The 18551-nt window shown below is 44.8% G+C and overlaps 2 protein-coding genes across 2 annotated transcripts in view; both read right to left on the bottom strand.

Moving 5' to 3' along the window:
* S100A9 (S100 calcium binding protein A9) overlaps positions 1–18551 on the bottom strand; it is a 392565-nt gene that overhangs the window by 46177 nt on the left and 327837 nt on the right. The window lies entirely within an intron of this gene.
* LORICRIN (loricrin cornified envelope precursor protein) lies at positions 1153–17922 on the bottom strand. Its single transcript, XM_059065698.2, has 3 exons — positions 17682–17922; positions 1440–1655; positions 1153–1394 (listed from the first exon to the last, which is right to left on the bottom strand). Exons 1-3 carry the CDS (start codon positions 17920–17922, stop codon positions 1153–1155), a joined length of 699 nt encoding a protein of 232 aa, XP_058921681.1.

The raw sequence follows: 18551 nt of genomic DNA, 5'->3' as shown, positions 1-18551 counted from the left end.
ATTAGGCTGATGGTGGTCTCATAGAATGAATTCAGAAGTGTTCCTTCCTCTGCAATTTTTTGGAACAGTTTCAGAAGGATAGGTGTTAACCCTTCGATCCACCTGTGAAGCCATCTCGTCCTTCACTTTTGTTTGTTGGGAGTTTTTAAATTACTGATTCAATTTCAGTACTGGTAACTAGTCTGTTGATATTTTCTATTTCTTCCTGGTTCAGTCTTGGGAGATTGAACTTTTTAATGAATTTGTCCATTTCCTTTAGGTTGTCCATTTTATTGGTATATAGTTGCTTGTAGTAGTCTCTTATGATCCTTTGTATTTCTGTGGTGTCGGTTGTAACTTCTCCTTTTTCATTTCTGATTTTATTGATTTAGGCCCTCTCTTTTTCTTGGTGAGTCTGGTTAAAGTTTTATCAATTTTGTTTATCTTTTCAAAGAAGCAGGTTTTTAGTTTCATTGATCTTTTCTATTTTTTAAAAATTTCATTTATTTCTGCTATGATCTTTATGATTTCTTTCCTTCTAATAACTTTGGGTTTTGTTTGTTCTTCTTTCTCTAGTTGCCTTAGGTGCAGGGCAGCCCTGTCTTAAAAAAGCACTGAGCTCAAGGAGTAGACCCAAGTTGGATACTCAACCCACTGGGGGCTGTTTATTGAAGTCTCCTCCCAGGATCTTTGTGTTTGGGGATCACCTCACAATTTTAAGCCATAAATCAGAGAATTTATATTTTTGGTCATTGGATGCCAGCCATTCCTCCCTCCCCTGCTGACTCCCACCTCCTATCCACCCATTCTCCGCCAATAGAATAAATATATTTGTTTAATGAATGTCCCTGTGGATGAGTGGATGGAGGAAAAGAGAGGAATGGAATGGAATGAACGAACTTGGAAGCCACAAAGATGTCTGGAAACGCAGAAATTCTCATGAATTGCAAATTTATTGACTGAGGAGGCAGTGGGGTTGGGAGGTAGTTGCACAGAAACCAAGGAGGGAAAACTGCAGAACAAGATGCAGCCCCAGAGCTCAATGGCTTCTTCTGGGTAGATGAAGACGTGAAGGATTGAGAAACCTCAGTGCAATATCATGAGAGCGCTAAGCCCATCGGCGCCCACGGAGAACACCTCCAGCTCCTTCGTCTCCGTGGCGTCCAGGGGGTCTTATTTGCTTGGCCAGGTAGGCGCCTGCTTCTGCTTTGTCTGATGGCAGACCGGGACGCCCTGGCTACCCCCGGAGCCACCCCCGGAGGAGCCATCGCCGCAGCCGGAGCTGCCCCCGGAGGAGCCGCCAACGCCAACGGAGCCGTCCCCGGAAGAGCCACCACTAGAGACGCCTCCGTGGCTCTGGCACTTGACCTGCTGGTCAGAGGAGCCACCGCCGCTGGAGTTCTTCCCACTGAAACCTCCTCCTCAACCTCCAGAGCCGTCGCTCCCGGAGGAGCCCCCGCCGCAGCTGGAGCCGCCGCCAGCAAAGTAGCATCCGCCGTCGGAGCTGCCACCGCTCCCGTAGTTCTTGACGCTTTCACCGGAGTCGCCATTGGAACCACCGGAGCCGCCGCCGCCGGAGCTGCCACCGCTGCCGGGGTTTTCCCGCAGCCCACTGGGGGTTGGGGTGTGGGATGCTTTGTCTGGTGAGACATGTTTGTCTAAGGAGGAACGGAACCCTGGAAGGAAAGCAGAGAGCATCACTGGACCAGCTGCAAGAGGATGCTGCGGCAGAGGCAGCTGCATCTACTGCAACGCCCGTCGTCCTCTGAGCAGCGCTGCCTGGGCCAGGCTTGATGCTCTCTCTGACTGGATCGGGAAAAGCACTTAGCTGGGACTCCTAGGATTAGTGCTTTTAGAAAAAAGTTGTGTTTCCCCTGCGAAAGTCTTTACCAAGTTTTAAATAGCCCACTTAGCGGTGCCCATTTCTCTTTCTCTCCCAGCTCTGCTTCTGTCCTCTGCTGTGTGATCTTGGGGCGAATGACCCACACGTTGCGTGTTTCCTCACTTCCTGTAAGATGAGATAGTTTGAGTATTTCACTTCTCAGTTCTCCTCTGATTCCAACACTGATTCTCTGAGTGCAAATAGAAAATTACCACAAACCTCCACCTAGGGTGGGGGATTTTATCTATCCCTGGCACAACAGAGGGAGGTTTGTCTGAATGTCAGAGGGCTGTTGTACCCCATTCCTTGCAAAAGAGAATTAGTTTAAACTCTTGGTCTGTTCCACTGACCTCAGCCATGATCTCTGGCCAGTTATCAGAAAAGGCAGGCTCCCCCATGGTCCTGTCTGGAAATAGATGAAGGACCCCTGTGGTCCTTTGGACCAGCATCTCTGACCAGAAGATATCAGCTTTGCTTACACCCAAGCTTGGTTGAGGGAACCCTAACTAGGAGGAAACTGTGTCCCAGCATCTCACAAGTCATTTCCCTCTCAGAACATCTTGTGTAAAACAGGCATTGGGTTCCTATGACTCCTAAAATCTTCTCCATCTGCAGCATTCTCTGAATCATTCTTCCTGTTCTCTGAGAATACATGCAGCCTCTCCTCCTTACAAGTTCACAAATCCCATCCAGCCCATTCACAGGCTGCCTGGGATAATCTCTGCAGAATGCACCTCTGTGCTGGGCACAGGGCATGTCCCTTACAAGGGTGCCAGAGAGACAGGAGATAGTCTTGTTTTTGTGGCATTTACATTCTGGCCAGAAGATCAGAAACACCATCTGCACAGTAGCAGCTCAGCTCTCTTTCCTGTATGAAGCCCCTCTAAACATGAATGCAGTTGGAAAGGCAGAGGTCCTGTAGGTCCCAAAGGGGAAAGAGGCCTTGCCTACCTGTCCCCTGGTTCACATAGCCCATGCAGGCCTGAGCAAGACCAGCTGGGAAGATGAGAGCCAGTAGAACCCACACTTACCCAAAGCACCAGGAAGAGTGAGTGAGGAGATGAGATGCTGGCTATGTGAGGAGTACTGGAGCTCCTGAGGTATTATACTCTTGAGTCCTGACTCATCTATTGATCTGGACCAGCCTCTCATGTTTGGCCTCAGTTACGTGGTCTATGGCTGTCAACCCCCTCTCACTGTGATTGCAGTCACAAGGGTAACTCATTCATGAAGATTTTGGCATTCTTGAGATGGGAAGCCTCATGTGTGACTGGTCCCTTCTCTGATGCAACTGTGAGGCAGGCTGGCCAGCAGGGACGGCCAGCCAGAGTGGATGGCGGACATTGTTTCCAAAACCAATGGCATGGGGTGCATGCCATAACCAGGGGGCTGTGCTTGAGGAATAGGTCTCAGACTCTTCAGGCAGCCTAAGAGAGTCACACTGGAGATCTTAGTCTTTGGTCCAAGGAGTAGGACTTTTCAAATCCCATTGTTTGGCTTCTGATCCTATTGCTTGGAACTTCTTAGAATTTTATTATTTATTAAAAAACATTTTTATTGGAGTATAGTTGATTTACAATGTTGTGTTAGTTTCAGGGGTACAGAAAGTGAATCTGTTACACAAATACATATATTGCCTCTTTTTTAGATTCTTTTCCTGTATAGGCCTTTACAGAGTATTGAGTAGAGTTCTGGAACTTCTCAGAACTTTAGAGAGATCCTGTTTCTCCTTTGCAAAAATTTCTCCCCCAGGATTTCATGTGTGCTTCACTGGGATGTTCCTGTTGCTGCCAAGAGAGTGTGTGAGCCCCCAGCCCCCAGTTCTGGGTTGCACACCATGGACCGTGCCATAAATAATGGGACACTGGTACCTACTTTGATTTATTCCTGAAGACAGTGAATGTCAAAAAATACTGATCCTCACTACTGACTTTCTTTGCAGAGGAACAAGCTAAAGAGATCAACCATGTGTTCATTCCCACATGGGGAAGGACCTGGGGTCCTGTTGTCCTGTGCAGTAACACTGACCTCAGCCTAAGAGGCAGCCTTGGAATGGAATGGACTTGAGATTAGGTGACTGGGTTTGGGTGATCCCTATGCTACGTGCTAGCTGTGTCACCTGTATCACCTTGGGCAAAGTCATAGCACCTTACCCAGTGCCTGCACACAGGAGGCACTTAGTAAGCATTTGCTGACTTTTGAATGAACAAAGTTTCTGATGCTCAGTTACCTTGTCTATCAAATAGTAATGGAATGGTAATACCTGTTTCACCAAAGCCACAAGGGAGTCCACACATGGCTTGAGGCAAGCTCTTATCTAGAAAAATAACTCAAAAATTCCTGATTGACCCTGGACCAGTAGCTTCAACTCTGTGTATGAAGAGCAGTAATTTTTAACATCTTTATTGGAGTAAAATTGCTTTACAACGGTGTGTTCGTTTCTGCTTTATAACAAAGTGAATCAGTTATACATATACATATGTTCCCATATCTCTTTGCTCTTGCATCTCCCTCCCTCCCACCCTCCCTATCCCACCCCTCTAGGTGGTTACAAGCCACCGAGCTGATCTCCCTGTGCTATGCGGCTGCTTCCCACTAGCTATCTATTTTACATTTGGTAGTGTGTATATGTCCATGCCACTCTCTCACTTTATCACAGCTTACCTTTCCCCGTCTCCATATCCTCAAGTCCATTCTCTAGTAGGTCTGTGTCTTTATTCCCATCTTACCCCTAGGTTCTTCATGACCTTTTTTTCTTAGACTCCATATATACGTGTTAGCATACGGTATTTGTTTTTCTCTTTCTGACTTACTTCACTCTGTATGACAGACTCTAGGTCCATCCACCTCACTACAAATAACTCAATTTCATTTCTTTTTATGGTTGAGTGATATTCCATTGTATATATGTGCCACATCTTCTTTATCCTTTCATCTGTTGAGGGACACTTAGGTTGCTTCCATGTCCTGGCTATTGTAAATAGAGCTGCAATGAACATTGTGGTACATGACACTTTTTGAATTATGGTTTTCTCAGGGTATATGTCCAGTAGTGGGATTGCTGGGTGGTATGGTAGTTCTATTTGTAGTTTTTTAAGGAACCTCCATACTGTTCTCCATAGTGGCTGTATCAATTTACATTCCCACCAACAGTGCAAGAGGGTTCATTTTTCTCCACACCCTCTCCAGCATTTATTGTTTCTAGATTTTTTGATGATGGCCATTCTGACCGGTGTGAGATGATATCTCATTGTAATTTTGATTTGCATTTCTTGAAGAGCAGCATTTTGCCCTCTTCTTTCATCACTGGAACTCAACTGCTATTGTTTCAGATACTATATTTGAAGTTAGTTCCACCCAGCTATGTATTTAAATGACATACATAAAAATAAATAATAATAAATTGACAGTTAATTATGGTGGAGTTTTAATGATCCATATGATCTGATTAGACTGTAGCCTTCAGACACTTTTTGGCACTAGTTTTATTTTGGACAGCATGAACCAAGGTGAACCCAGGAGGAACCCAGGTGCTCCCTTTCTGGGAGAATAGCCCGGAGGGAGAAGCCAGCATGTTTCAACTTGAAGCTGAGGCACCATGAAGATTTTGGAGGGAAACAGCCTCCAACTAGATGATTGTCATGGGTATAACAAAGAACAGTTTTATTTAGCTGGGTTCACTGGAGAAGTGGAGAAGCTGTGGACCAGGGTTCCCACACTAATCCCACACTAATGTTGGCCCATTACTGTGTGTACCCTAGTCCTTAGGAAAATGTAAATTAAAGGATGCCAGCAGAGTGTTCATGAGAAAGAAAGTCTAATTCTGAAGTCACAGCCCTCCTACCTTTTTTTGGTGTGTGTTAAAACGTCATTTCTTTTAAAAGTGATGCTGACAAGATGTTGTAGTTGTTTCTTTCATGTCCTTCCTTGTCAAAATGAGAATTTGGCTATCATATAATTTGGTTATCACATTTTTTTGAGGGAGATGTGTTACTTCTCTATGAATTTCCAAAGTTTGGGAACCTCAAGGGCAGGTGAATCTAAAGAGCTAATAATCTTGAAATTGCCCATATTGGTTTGGAGGACTCATGTTCTTATAAGAAAGATATGATATGTTCTTTCTTTCTATCAGACTTAATATCCTAATGCTTTATTCATTAATCCAGCCGACACCAGTGTACTGGGAAGTATGCTAAGGATTATGGAGGAGAGTTTTCAGAGCTGTATATGGATCTCCCTGGTAGATTTGGGGGAGGGGTACTCCATGCCTACCTCTGCCACCCTATATGACATTTAATAAGGAAAATCTTCTAGCTAGTGCATCTACTTTGTTAACATATAGAAGAGGCTGATGTAACATGGTATTGACAGCAGTGCTCGATCTTGTGGCTCTGAGTTAGCCTTGCCTGAGTTGTGAACCTGGTTCTCCATTTTATCCCTCTAGTCCAGAAGTAGGGGGATATCTGTGTGGACAATGGTTGATAATCACGTATTATCATATCAATCAGGAAATGATGAAAGTTTTTAGAATTATGACACTTAGGTATTTGGAGTTTTGCAAGCCTTGGCATGTCAGATTTCTAAGACTTTTAGCCTTTAGATTCTTAAACTTGCATGTGTGCTTGCTAGCTCATCGGAGTTCAGCAGCCTCACAAATTAGGTCATAGTTCCTGCCTATACCTGTATCCTTAGAGGGGATGGCCCATAAAGCAAATCTTTCACAACTTGGCATTAGTAGGTATGCAGTGAATCCTGATGGGAAATTGAAGGGAATTCTTGAGACCCATTGACTAACAGCCCTGTAGGAGGCACGACCTGATTCCTGTCCCCAGGCAATCCCCAGTGTGAGAAGAGATCACAGCTCTTGAGCTGGGGGAGCCCCCAATCTGATAGAAACCCATTCATCACAGTCTTTAAGTACCTAAAGTTTCACACATGCATTCTCATGACTGAATACTGACAACCTACCTAACTGAGGGAACAAGGGCAATGGATGGTTTGTAAAGAATAAAATGGACACAGGGCAGGGGTTTGTGAGCATTGGCAGGGCAGGTATAGAGCTTGCAAGCCCTTGGTGTTGTTTATATTCGAAGGGAAAAGTTTTCTCTTAGGGTCACGGCCCAGGAGGTGTCTCAAAGCCCCGGGCACCTCCTGGGCTGCCATTTGCCTTCTCTCTCCAGCTCTCCTGGGTCAGCAGTCTCTGGTTGTTACTTAGAGGTCTGGGAGAAGGACAGCTTTACGGTGGCTCCCAGCTGCTGGAATTCCTTCTCCAGGAAGCTTCCCTGGAAGATTTCTTGGGTTCATCCCAACCACCAGTTCCATCTTTCTCACCAATTTCCCCTTCCAAGGCCTTAAGGAATGATTGTACTGTTACAGACTGCTAATGACATGACCAGCAGCCTTGTCCCCTTTATCAAGTTACAACAGACAAACCTTGAGACGAGGGTCCCCTTTAGTTCTTTAGTCTGCATCTTACGATTTAAAGAGTTTATAGCCCCCTGGGGCCTTCTCAGGACATGTTGACTCTTGAGATGAGTCTCTTTTGTGTGCTCCTGGAGCTCATCCTTGCAGGGAGAAGGAGGACCACAGATGAGTTGTTCTGCGTTCCCGAAGAGCTTATAGCTGCTTGCTGGGTGAGCTGTGGGACTTCCTGTCTGGACAGTCTCGGGTTTATAGACCACTGTCATTTACATGTCTTGTTTATTTCTCACAACGGTCCTGTGTGCTCGGGGATATGTTATTTTCATTTCCCAGATGAGGAAGCAGCTCACAGAAGCCAACACAATTGCTCAAATTCCCAAAGCCAGGATTTGGACTCAGTTCTTTTGATTCTAAATCTTGTGTTCTTTCCAAGCACTACATACCTATTCTTTTTGGATCAATATGGGCAGAATTAAGGGATAACTCCCCCAGTCAGGCTCAGGTTTGTGCCATCTGGGTGGCAGGGGACAGAGGTTGCTCTCAGCAATGGCACTTCCAGCTCCTCAGGGACACTTGTATGCATTGGTGGGGGGCAGGAGCTGGGAGGACAGTAGAGATCATCCAATCAGCTTCTGTCATTTGTAGAGGTAGATGACAAACCCAAAGTCCAGAGAGGCTAACCTACTTCCCAAGGCCACACAGCAGGGCCAAGACTAGAACCTGGGTCTCTGGCCTCCCAGCTCAGGACTCCTACTGCAGATCCAGGTTGTGAGTTTCTGCTTTCTCCTGACAAGAGTACCTGCAGGTGTTGGCAGTGAGGCCAGAGAGTCATTAAAACGACAGTAAAAGTATTTCAGAGCTGAGTAGACATGCTGAAGGAAGCTGCTGGGCCTGGGCATTTTAGCCTCTAGGCCTGGAAGTTAACTGCTAATGTCATGAGGTCCTTTCACAGGTGGGCAGCTGCTTTGTAGCCTGAGGGCTCAGGGCCTACTTCCTCAGCTCACACATAAACTTTATAGCAGGGAGGAGCAGTGAGCAGCATTTGTGGGCCACAGCCCTGCTCTGAGATACGCAATGACACTTGATCCCTCTCAGAAATTTTGTGCATGGTGGTAGTTGGAGGTCCAAGAATGCTGGCTCCTTGACCACCCTCTCCACTGATATCTGTGGGTGGATAATCCAGGTTGTTTTAACAGAATCCCAAGTCAAAAGGAATCTGGAAGTCAATATGACACAGAGGAAAAAGCAAAAGCATTTCAAATCCATAGACTTGTAGGCTCTTTGGCCTAAAGCTTTAACTGCAGTTTTTCAGGCGTGTGCTGCTTTAGGTGACTGCTCCAATGCACTTCTTTCCTGGGGGTTATTGAAAAGCAAGGCAAGGTAAGTGCTCTCTTCACTTTGGTTTTGAATCCTATTTGGTATTTATGTGCTACTTTCAGGAATTGCCTGGGCTGCAGTGGGCTTTGGGTGTGACCTCTCTCTTACCCACAAACTATTCATAGGATTTACTACTGAAGATCAGAATCTGGATCCAGTCTCTGTCTTGGCCAGTAAACCTGTTCTTCAGACTTGCTGGTTACTCTTAATTTTTACTCATTCTTCCAACCATACTCTTTATTTCATAGCTGAACCTGTTGAAATTAGGTGGATGACTTGGGGCAAACTTTCCCACTGCCTAAAGAGTGGAAATGACCACAGCTTGGTTGGTGGGTCTCTAGTGACTTCTTTGTTTGCTTCCATCCATGTGCTCAGCGAATCCCAAGGTGAGAGACTATGCAACCATTGTTCACATCTGTGTAGGTTCCCAGGGCCTTTCCTTCTGGGCTACGAGCACCATCCAGGCAAGATGGGATCCTCCTAAACCTCCAAATCCCCATCTAACTCAGGGCTGGGCCTCAGCCTGAATATTTGATAAATATTTGTTGATCAGCCAAGAAGGTGATCCCAGGGCATGTATAACTTGATTTATTTTTCCATGGAAAGTAGTTTATCTAAATTGGCCATGGCAAACTGCTCTCCCTTGCCATCCCCCGTCTTCCATCCAAGGCACCCGATTCCCCCATTGTTTCTTATTTTTCAGAATATGCCTTGGATCATGACTTCCAGAGATCTTGACCACCTATGGTCCAGTGGTAGCTTTTTGGCTGGGCCTGAAGCAGCTCCAGGAGAGCTGTGAGGTTTACCAATCTCTGATCTGTTCTGAAGGGTAGGGATCAGAATCTTTTCTGAGGACTTGGGGTCAGGGAGGACCTGTGCTCTAAACTTGGACCAACCGCCAATGAGCTGTGAATTTGGGCAAGGCACTGTCCCCCCAGACCTCTGTTTCTTCACCCATAAGGTCAATCTGACTTACTCCTCTCCTGGTTTCCTTTTGCACCCCCTCCCCCCACACCTCTCCATTCCCAGGGTCCCTCTCTGGGCAGAGAAGAGGGAAAGATGAGGGGCGTCAGAGGCAGTGATAGGGAAAAAAGTAGATGGAATGACAAGAATCATGGGCCTCTTGGAAAAGAGCATGGAAACTCTCATATCTCCCTGGGTGCCTGCCTCAGGCTCAAATCAGAGGCATTTTGGGAACTTCCCCACCCAAGAGCGTTGCCCCACCTGAGCTGACTGTGGAGGAAGAGGGAGGGGTACAGCAGGAGGGCAGGGTGAGGAAAGTTGGTCTGTGTTATGAGTAACCTTTGCAGCTTATCATTACCCAGGGAGGATATAATTGCACGGAATTAAGAAGGGCATGTGGACAGCCTGTGTTGCTTTAGATCCTCCTGCAATTAACATCTATCCATTTGAGTCTTAGAGGAGGGATTAATTGGCTCCTGAACTATCCTTGGCAGTGAATCCCCTGGTGGTGGAACTGGCTTTACTACCCTCTGGTGAGTCATTCTGCTGTAAAATGCAAAGAAAAAAAAAGTAGCCTCACTACAAATAATTTGAAAAACAAAGCAAAGAAAAAGTCACCTATAATTCCAGTATTCAAATACAACTGGTGTTAAGTATTTTATCTTGCTCTTTTTTCTTTGCATTTATCCTTCTCTTTCATATAAATTCTCAGGTTTGGGTGCTGATTTTCCATATGACTTTGTTATCACGCACATACCCCCATGGAGGTGTCCCTCCATGGTCTCTCTTTTTTTTTTTTGTGGTATGTAGGCGTCTCACTGTTGTGGCCTATCCCTGTTGTGGAGCACAGGCTCTGGACATGCAGGCTCAGCGGCCATGGCTCACGGGTCCAGCCGCTCTGCGGCATGTGGGGTCTTCCCGGACCGTGTCCCCTGCATCGGCAGGCGGACTCCCAACCACTGCGCCACCAGGGAAACCCCCTCCATGGTCTCTTAACCACTAGTTTTAGTTGCTGTGCTCCACTGCCCATTCCGAGTCTTACCACTTAGACCTTCCAGCTGTGCTGGAACCTCTGTACCCTTGAGACCTCATTACTGATTTTCTTTGGGTCTTTGTTGTCTCCCTGATGGACTGCTGGCTGGGACTTTATATGCAGGATGGCTGCACAGTAGCGGAGAAGAAAGTTTTGTTACGTGAGGACACACCCCTCAACCTTTACTTCTCATCTCCCCTGACTCTCCTTGTGCAGGATCTAGTGCCTCAGTTTCCCTAGACTCTGTCTAACTCCACAGTATCATTGTTTTCCTCCAGATGTTTTCATCTTGTCTCCTTCAATGCCATCTTCTCTTCACAGGCTGCTGGGCCACCATTCCCTTGGGAATGTGTGGTTGGAAGCAACATCTTTTAATTTGTGTGTGAGAGGGTTTGCAGGAGGGGCAGAGAAGGAGTACACAGTTTATTTGGGCATTTAGAAAAGAAGTCATTCAGGATGCTTGAGTGTAATGGGAGCCAAGTGCCCGAGGAGCAAGGGATCATGGAGAAAAGAAGTGGCTGGAAAATTCTTCTTGAAAGAGTTAAGTTTTGAGTTAGGATTGGAAAACAGTGAAAACTGTAGATAGGTTTCTCCAGATTTAGGCTTTGGCTCTGGCACTGCCTTCACATGTATGTGTATACATGGGATGTGTGTACATATGTGTATGTCTATGTGTGTTTATGTATGTGATGTGTGTACATAAGTCCGTGTATGTGTACACGTGTCTGTCTCCTCTCCTCATGCCCGACTCTTTCTTGGAGAACCTGTTCCCTCTCTCTTGGAAAGGCAGACAGGATTGTGGGTACTCCTCCCTGGCCCTGGGATTGCTCTCGACCCTCACTTGTCAGCCAGTCCTTGGTGTCCACAACAACTGTATTGTGTATGGAACGGACCCACATCATTCATCATGACCTGTGTCTCTAGCCGTGACAGTGGATTTGCCCTATTATGTCATTCTTCTGCTAAAACTCTTCAGTGTCCCCACATCAGGATGAAGCCCAGATTTCTTAGTTCAAAGGGCCTTTTGTGGGTCAGTTTCTGCCCACCTCTGACTATTGCCCTAGAGAGGCATTTTGCTCCAGACAAACTCAATGACCTCCTCCCCTGCTGAGCCAGGCTGTGTTTAATGCTTTTGTGTTTTTTCCTGTGCTTTCCCCTGCATCTGTGAATGCGCCCTTTCCTCCATCTGCCAAACTTTTATTTTCCTTTCAACACTCTGTCAGACATCACCCCTCCAGGAAAACTTCCCCAGCACCCCAATCTGATGGAGAGAGCACTTCACTTGCAGGATGGTCATCCTGTCTCCCACTAGACTGAGGTTTCCTTGGAGGTGGTGTCAGGTCTTGTTCACTGTCCTGTACTTCAAGCATTCAGCACAATGCCTGGCACAGCCCACAGGGAATGTGTGTAGAATGGATGGATGAATGAATGAACTGCTCCCCATCTGCCCACTCCTGGAATTGTCAGTGGCCTGGATAGTAGTTGCTTTAGCCTGGGTGGGGAGGATATTAATTCTTCGTCCTATTTTCACCTCCCCAACAAAATTGTTTGCTCCTGGAGGGTAGGGATAGCACTGTAGCTCTTAGTAAACCTGGAGCTCCTGGACACACCAGGCCCTGAGTCAGTGTTTATTGAAAAGAGAAGAAAAAAAACAAAGAATGAAGTAGAGAATGGAGGGAGGGAGAGAGAGAAGGGACTGAAGGATTGTTTCAGGATTTATAACAAAGCTGGTTTGAGTCTGGTCAGAATGTCTTTCTCTCCCTACCCAAGTTTGGTTTCTATGATCTAATTCTGACAACTCCAAGAAATTATAAGGCCTGTTTGGCCCACAAAGATGGAGAGAATTGAGATTATATAGTTTTAGAAGTTTTAGGCCTTCCCTGGTGGCGCAGTGGTTAAGAATCCGCCTGTAATGCAGGGGACACAGGTTCGAGCCCTGGTCTGGGAAGATCCTGCATGCTGCGGAGCAACTAAGCCCGTGAGCCACAACTACTGAGCCTGCACGCCTAAAGCCTGTGCTCCGCAACAAGAGAAGCCACCGCAGTGAGAAGCCCGCTCACCGCAATGAAGAGTAGCCCCCGCTCACCGCAACTAGAGAAAGCCTGCGCGCAGCAACGAAGACCCAATGCAGCCAAAAATAAATAAATTTTTTAAAAAAAGAAGTTTTAAAGTGGATGTCAGAACAGGCTTTTGAATTATTGATGTGATTTCATTATCAACATGATTACTATGTATTAACCTACTAATTATTAATATCTGATTAAATTATTCATGTATTTAATTGCTCTCTATGATTCATTAGGACAATTTACTCCTCATACTCCCCACTGTATCCTGTATAGATTACAGAAGAGTTATATAAAGTGAGGTGTGTTTGCTACTGGTGAATCACATACCCTCCTTATTTTAAAAACGATGCACTACTTTTTTTCCTGTTAGGAAAATACTGAAGTTTGTGCTAGGCTGTGTGTCTGGATCCTGAGTTCTTTCCTTACTAGTCTTGGAATTTGGGGCAAGTCACCTGACCTTATCTTAAAACAAGGTATAAAATAATACCAACCTCACAATTATTGGGTTAGCATATGAGAAAACCAAATTCCAACCCTGGACAATGAATGAACATTTTTATTTTTAAATTTTTAAAAATTTTTTTATTGGAGTATAGTTGATTTACAATGCTGTGTTATTTTCAGGTGTACAGCAAAGTGAATCTGTTATACATATACATATATCCACTCTTTTTTCTTAGATTCTTTTCCCATATAGGTCATTACAGAGTATTGAGTAGAGTTCCCTGTGCATTTTTATTTTTTTAAATTAAAATTTTTTTCTTTAGATCTTTATATAATACCTAGTATTTTATATAAATCTATAGGGGATTCTTTCATTCACAGCCAGACATATATCTCCAGTTTCTGAATTTCAATGTCCCTGAAGTCAATGCTACATTCCACTTGGAATTATCTTCCTCCAGGAAATATGAGAATGAACATTTTTAATTGGGAGAAAGGATTAGGAAATGCAATCTGGGAATATAAACCACTCGTTTGGACACTTGAGAAGGAAGAGCAAAAGAGAAGAGGTACTCCCCCCCCATCCCTCCCTTTAAAAATAAACAATGACCTGTTTATATTTGAAGACTGTGGAAAGAGGTAGAAAATATTTATTATACAGGTGTAAATATATAACTGGGTGATAATTTGCAAAGAGAGTGAAGAAAATACTATTCAAATATTACTTCTGACTTCCAAAAAGATCTTAATAAGCTTAATATTTTTACTCATTTGTTAATTTGGATAGATTGTCAAAGTAAAATTTTATTTTAATCATCTCTTCATGCCTTGAATAGAATGCAAACGCGATATTATCATAACATTTGATATATTTTCCAGAACTGTTTATAGCTATGCATTACTTTTAATATGTATTAGAACAAACACCTCTGATTTATGACTTTTATGGATATTATTGCTTAGGATGAGGAAAAAGAAAGTGCTATGCGGTCATACACCTTTTCAAATAAATTTGGCTAAGTAAACAGTGAGTTGACCTAGAGAAAAGTATTAATAATACAGATGATGCATGGTTATGGGAAAATCTATGAAGGAGGTCTGTGAATTATTAAGGTTTCAGAAACCCTAGATTTTAACGTGGGCCCTGTTATCTACATTTGGGAGTTCCAAATGTCCTCCTGGGTTATACAGACTGTGCTGTAGGAGACCTGCCCCCATGTTCAGTTAAGGGCGGGGGGAAGGGTCAGAAGTGTGAGGGCAGGTCCACCTCTCTCCCTGCTGAAGCAGATCCCTGGACCTGAGGGAGATGCAGACTCAGGAGGGGCTGTCTTGGAGGCAAGCCAGAGACACACCGTGAAGTAGGCTGTGTGTCCTCCGAGCCCCTAGTCCTACTGTTAGTGCCCCAGCCTCTTCCTTTCTGCCTCCAAGTCATTCTTGAAAATGATCCCTGGGTTGTGAGGAGACTCTGGGGACCGTGGGGAGATGTGAGGCAGCAGACCGCTTTTATCACTCACCAGCCGTGGGACCACATGTATTGTGACTGAGGCTTTCTGAGCCTGCGTGCTTGTGTGAAAATGGGTTTGATGTGCCTACGTTTTGAGGGTGTTGTGGGGATTAAACAAGATCTACTATTTGGAAAAGCTATTGGGAAATGGTAGGTGTTTGATTAAATGCTGAATTCAAGGAAAGATTGTACAATTCATTTAAATCAGAGTGTAGACATTTGATAGTAGTTCAAAGTGAGTCTTCATCGGGGGCATGCAGTTTATTAGGGTCAGAATTATAGTAGAAAGGTTGAAGCTCTTACAGTGAAATGTCAGGTGTCATTGAGGGGATGAGAGTGGAAAAGTGAACAGGGGAAATCTTTCAAGAACAGATTTTCTCCAGTGGGTTTGCCGTCCCTACGGTTCATGTTGGATTGGAGGTCTGACTAGCCTGTCCCTTTGTCCAGTTCTCTCCCATGTTCTTCTCTGAGTCACTCATTCAGTACTTAACACTATTATTTCCAATCATAGCAACTACTGTTTGTTGAGCACATACTGTGTGACAAACGTTATGCTGAATACTCTAGTGTTTCTTAATTTAAACCTCACCACACCCCGGGGACTATTATCCACATTCTACAGATGACTAAACTGAAGTCTGAGGAGCACCACTACAGGACAGACACTGGGCTAAGTATGGGAGGTTCAATGATGAGTAAGTTTCAGTTCTACTCTCAAGGAGTTCTTAGTCCAGCAAGGGAGACAGACAATAACACATAATGTAAAACATAATGTACCCAAGGTCACACACTCAAAAGTAACTGAACCAGGATTATAGGCAGGTCTGACTGACTCCAAAGCCCAAGATTTTTAGACTCTGACATTCTGTGTGATACAATTCTGTATCAACAGCAACATCAACTAATATTTTCTGAGAGCTGTCCAGTTGTCACATATTACTCTAAACAAGGACAAAACACACACACAGAGATTCCCTTACAGGCCGAGATCTCCAAGGAACCCACATAATAAGGACCCTTAGAAGCTGGAATTCAAGCTGATTTATTAAGCTGCCATGATAGAATGGGGGGACTATTGTGGCTCCCTTCAGCAGGGGATGTCCAGGCTTTGGGACCCCAAATCATCTTTGCTTTGGGTTGGTTGGAAAAGAGATTTTTAGCCAAGTCAGATATTACCCATTCCATGAAGCCTCTTCTGATGCTATGTGCCCCCTTTCTGAACCCCTAAAATATTCTGAGCTTATTATTTTAAAAATCACTTTCTATATTGTGTTTACATTATGTGTTAATGTCTGTCTCCCTTGCTGGACTAAGAACTCCTTGAGGGTAGAACTGAAACTTACTGATCATTGAACCTTCAGTACTTACCTCAGTGTCTGTCATGTAGTGGTGCCCTGTAAAGGTGGGTTAAACAAAATAAGGGGAAACATCATAACCAAGGTGATTGTACCTAATAGGGAGCAGATAATCAGACTTTTGAGAGAATAAGAGGAAGAATAAAAAGAAAGAGTAATAAGAGATGCTTGGAATTTGTGGCCCTAGGAGGATGTTATTATTCATTGGAGGATGAGTTTGTCCTGGTGAGTAGGTCATCCAGCTCTGGTTGGGAGCCCTTAGTGGCACCACTACCATCAGCATCATTATCATCACCACTTAAGACTTGGCTATAGCACAGGGAGATCACCTCTGTGCTTTGTGACCACCTAGAGGGGTGGGATAGGGAGGGTGGGAGAGAGGGTTATGCAAGAGGGAAGAGATATGGGAACATATGTATATGTATAACTGATTCAGTTTGTTGTAAAGGAAAAACTAACACAGTATTGTAAAACAATTATACTCCAATAAAGATGTTAAAAAAAAAAAAAAAAAGACTTGGCTATAGACAAGAGATATTGATGCCACACTTCATCCCAAGCCTTGCTCAGAAGTGTCAGATCTTGGAAACCCAACTAAATCCAGAGAAAGGCGCCAGAAAGAGGCGAGAGCAGGGTGACATGAATTGCTGTTCGTTATGCCTAAACCCTCAATGAATCAAATGTGAGACAATTAAGTTGCTTCAGATGGAATTAACCTGGTTCAAGTCCAACTTAATTGTTGTCTTTGCTGGAATGAGTCTCAGCAATGCCAGTGAGTTCCAGAGATGCCATGGTTGTTCTGGTTGCTCTGATTGGACAGGATGTTATAGGTACAGTGATTTGTTTTTCTTTACAATATATTGTTTCTGATTTCCAAGCCTAATTGCTCACCTCATTATCTGTGGCAGAACAGGCCGAGTGTCCCTCTGCAGGGCTCAGTGTCTGTGGGGGTGTTGGACAGGTGTGGCTAGTGGGGCCTTGCCACCACCTCTGGAATGTGGCCTCGCACTCCTTCTTGTTGACTTATCCACATGGGAAATGAGAACTAGCAGGACTAGGCTCTCACAGGTCTGGCCAAGGTTTGCCCAAAGTGGGCTAAGAGAGACTCTAAGGGCCTACCTTGGCAGACTTACCTTATTCTCTTCCCATTCTTCTTTCTCTCAGAAGCACACAGGAAATTGCCATAATGGACAAACACAAAATGGAATAGACATGGGAAGCTGAGATCCAGAACAAACTGCTGTGGCTGGGGAGGGGTGAGGAAAGTCCTAGAGACCACCTGCCTGGGAAGTATTGTCCTATTTGCTCCTCTCATTCTGGCTCATGTACCCTTCCCTCTGCTTATCTTGCCCAAAGGCAGCAGCAGAAATGGGGGAGGGACTTCGGTCTTAGTAGACAGGTAATCAGCCCTACATCTGGAGTTACTTTTTGCAATGTGCCTAGTTTCAGTTCAACACCCCTATTTTCATGATCTCCAGCCCCACTGCCACCATGTCTACATTGCCATTCCTTTCAATACTACATCAAATGCCAAATACTGTATGTTATCATCTGCTACAAGAGTATCATCATTACCCCACTACTACCACTGCCATCTCCACTAATTCTCACCATCACTACCACCTCTGCCACCTCAGAGGTGATGAAGGATCACCTTCATCATCCTCACTGTCACCACCTCCACTGCCACCACCACGATCACATCTACCACCTTTAGCACTACTACCACTGTCATCACCACCAGCACCTCCATCACCATCATTACCACCATCACTGCTACCACAGTTCATTCTCTTCTTACCACCACTGCCACCACCATCACTACTGCTTCTCATTCTCACCAGCACCACGACTCGCATGGAGAAGAAAAGATGTATGGCTTGCTGAAGAGCCATCTTCAAAGGATTAAAAGGCTACAGAAGAATAAAGTTCTTAGTAGGGGCAAAGAAGCTAGAATTGGAAAAATGGACAGAATTAAAGGAATTATAGTGACATTTAGGTAAATGTAAGCAATGTTTTTCATGGACCTAGGGGAGACAAGAGGGGTGAGAAATTTGATGATAAAATCTGGAATTTGATGAGTAATTTGGAGGATGTTGAGTTTACTTACCTAAGGTGACAACCAGTCACTCACTGATGTTTGGATCCCTGCTATAGAATCCCTTAAGAGTGGCAATCTAGGGCTTCCCTGGTGGCGCAGTGGTTGAGAGTCCACCTGCCGATGCAGGGAACATGGGTTCGTGCCCCGGTCCAGGAAGATCCCACATGCCCGGAGGGGCTGGGCCCGTGAGCCATGGCCGCTGAGCCTGTGCATCCGGAGCCTGTGCATCCGGAGCCTGTGCATCCGGAGCCTGTGCTCCGCAACGGGAGAGGCCACAACAGTGAGAGGCCCGCGTACCGCAAAAAATATATATCTTAAATTGTTTTAGTATTTGGGAGGTCATTTAATCCTGAAGCATCTGGTTTCTTCTGGCTATTTTTATAAGTTTCTGATTATTCCACAATACTGGAATACATTATCTTT

This window comes from Kogia breviceps, chromosome 1 (assembly GCF_026419965.1).
Source record: "Kogia breviceps isolate mKogBre1 chromosome 1, mKogBre1 haplotype 1, whole genome shotgun sequence".
In the NCBI taxonomy this organism is placed as follows: Eukaryota; Metazoa; Chordata; class Mammalia; order Artiodactyla; family Physeteridae; genus Kogia; species Kogia breviceps.
The sequence above is the reverse complement of the archived record's forward strand: the minus strand, read 5'-3'. Positions and strand labels throughout refer to the sequence as shown.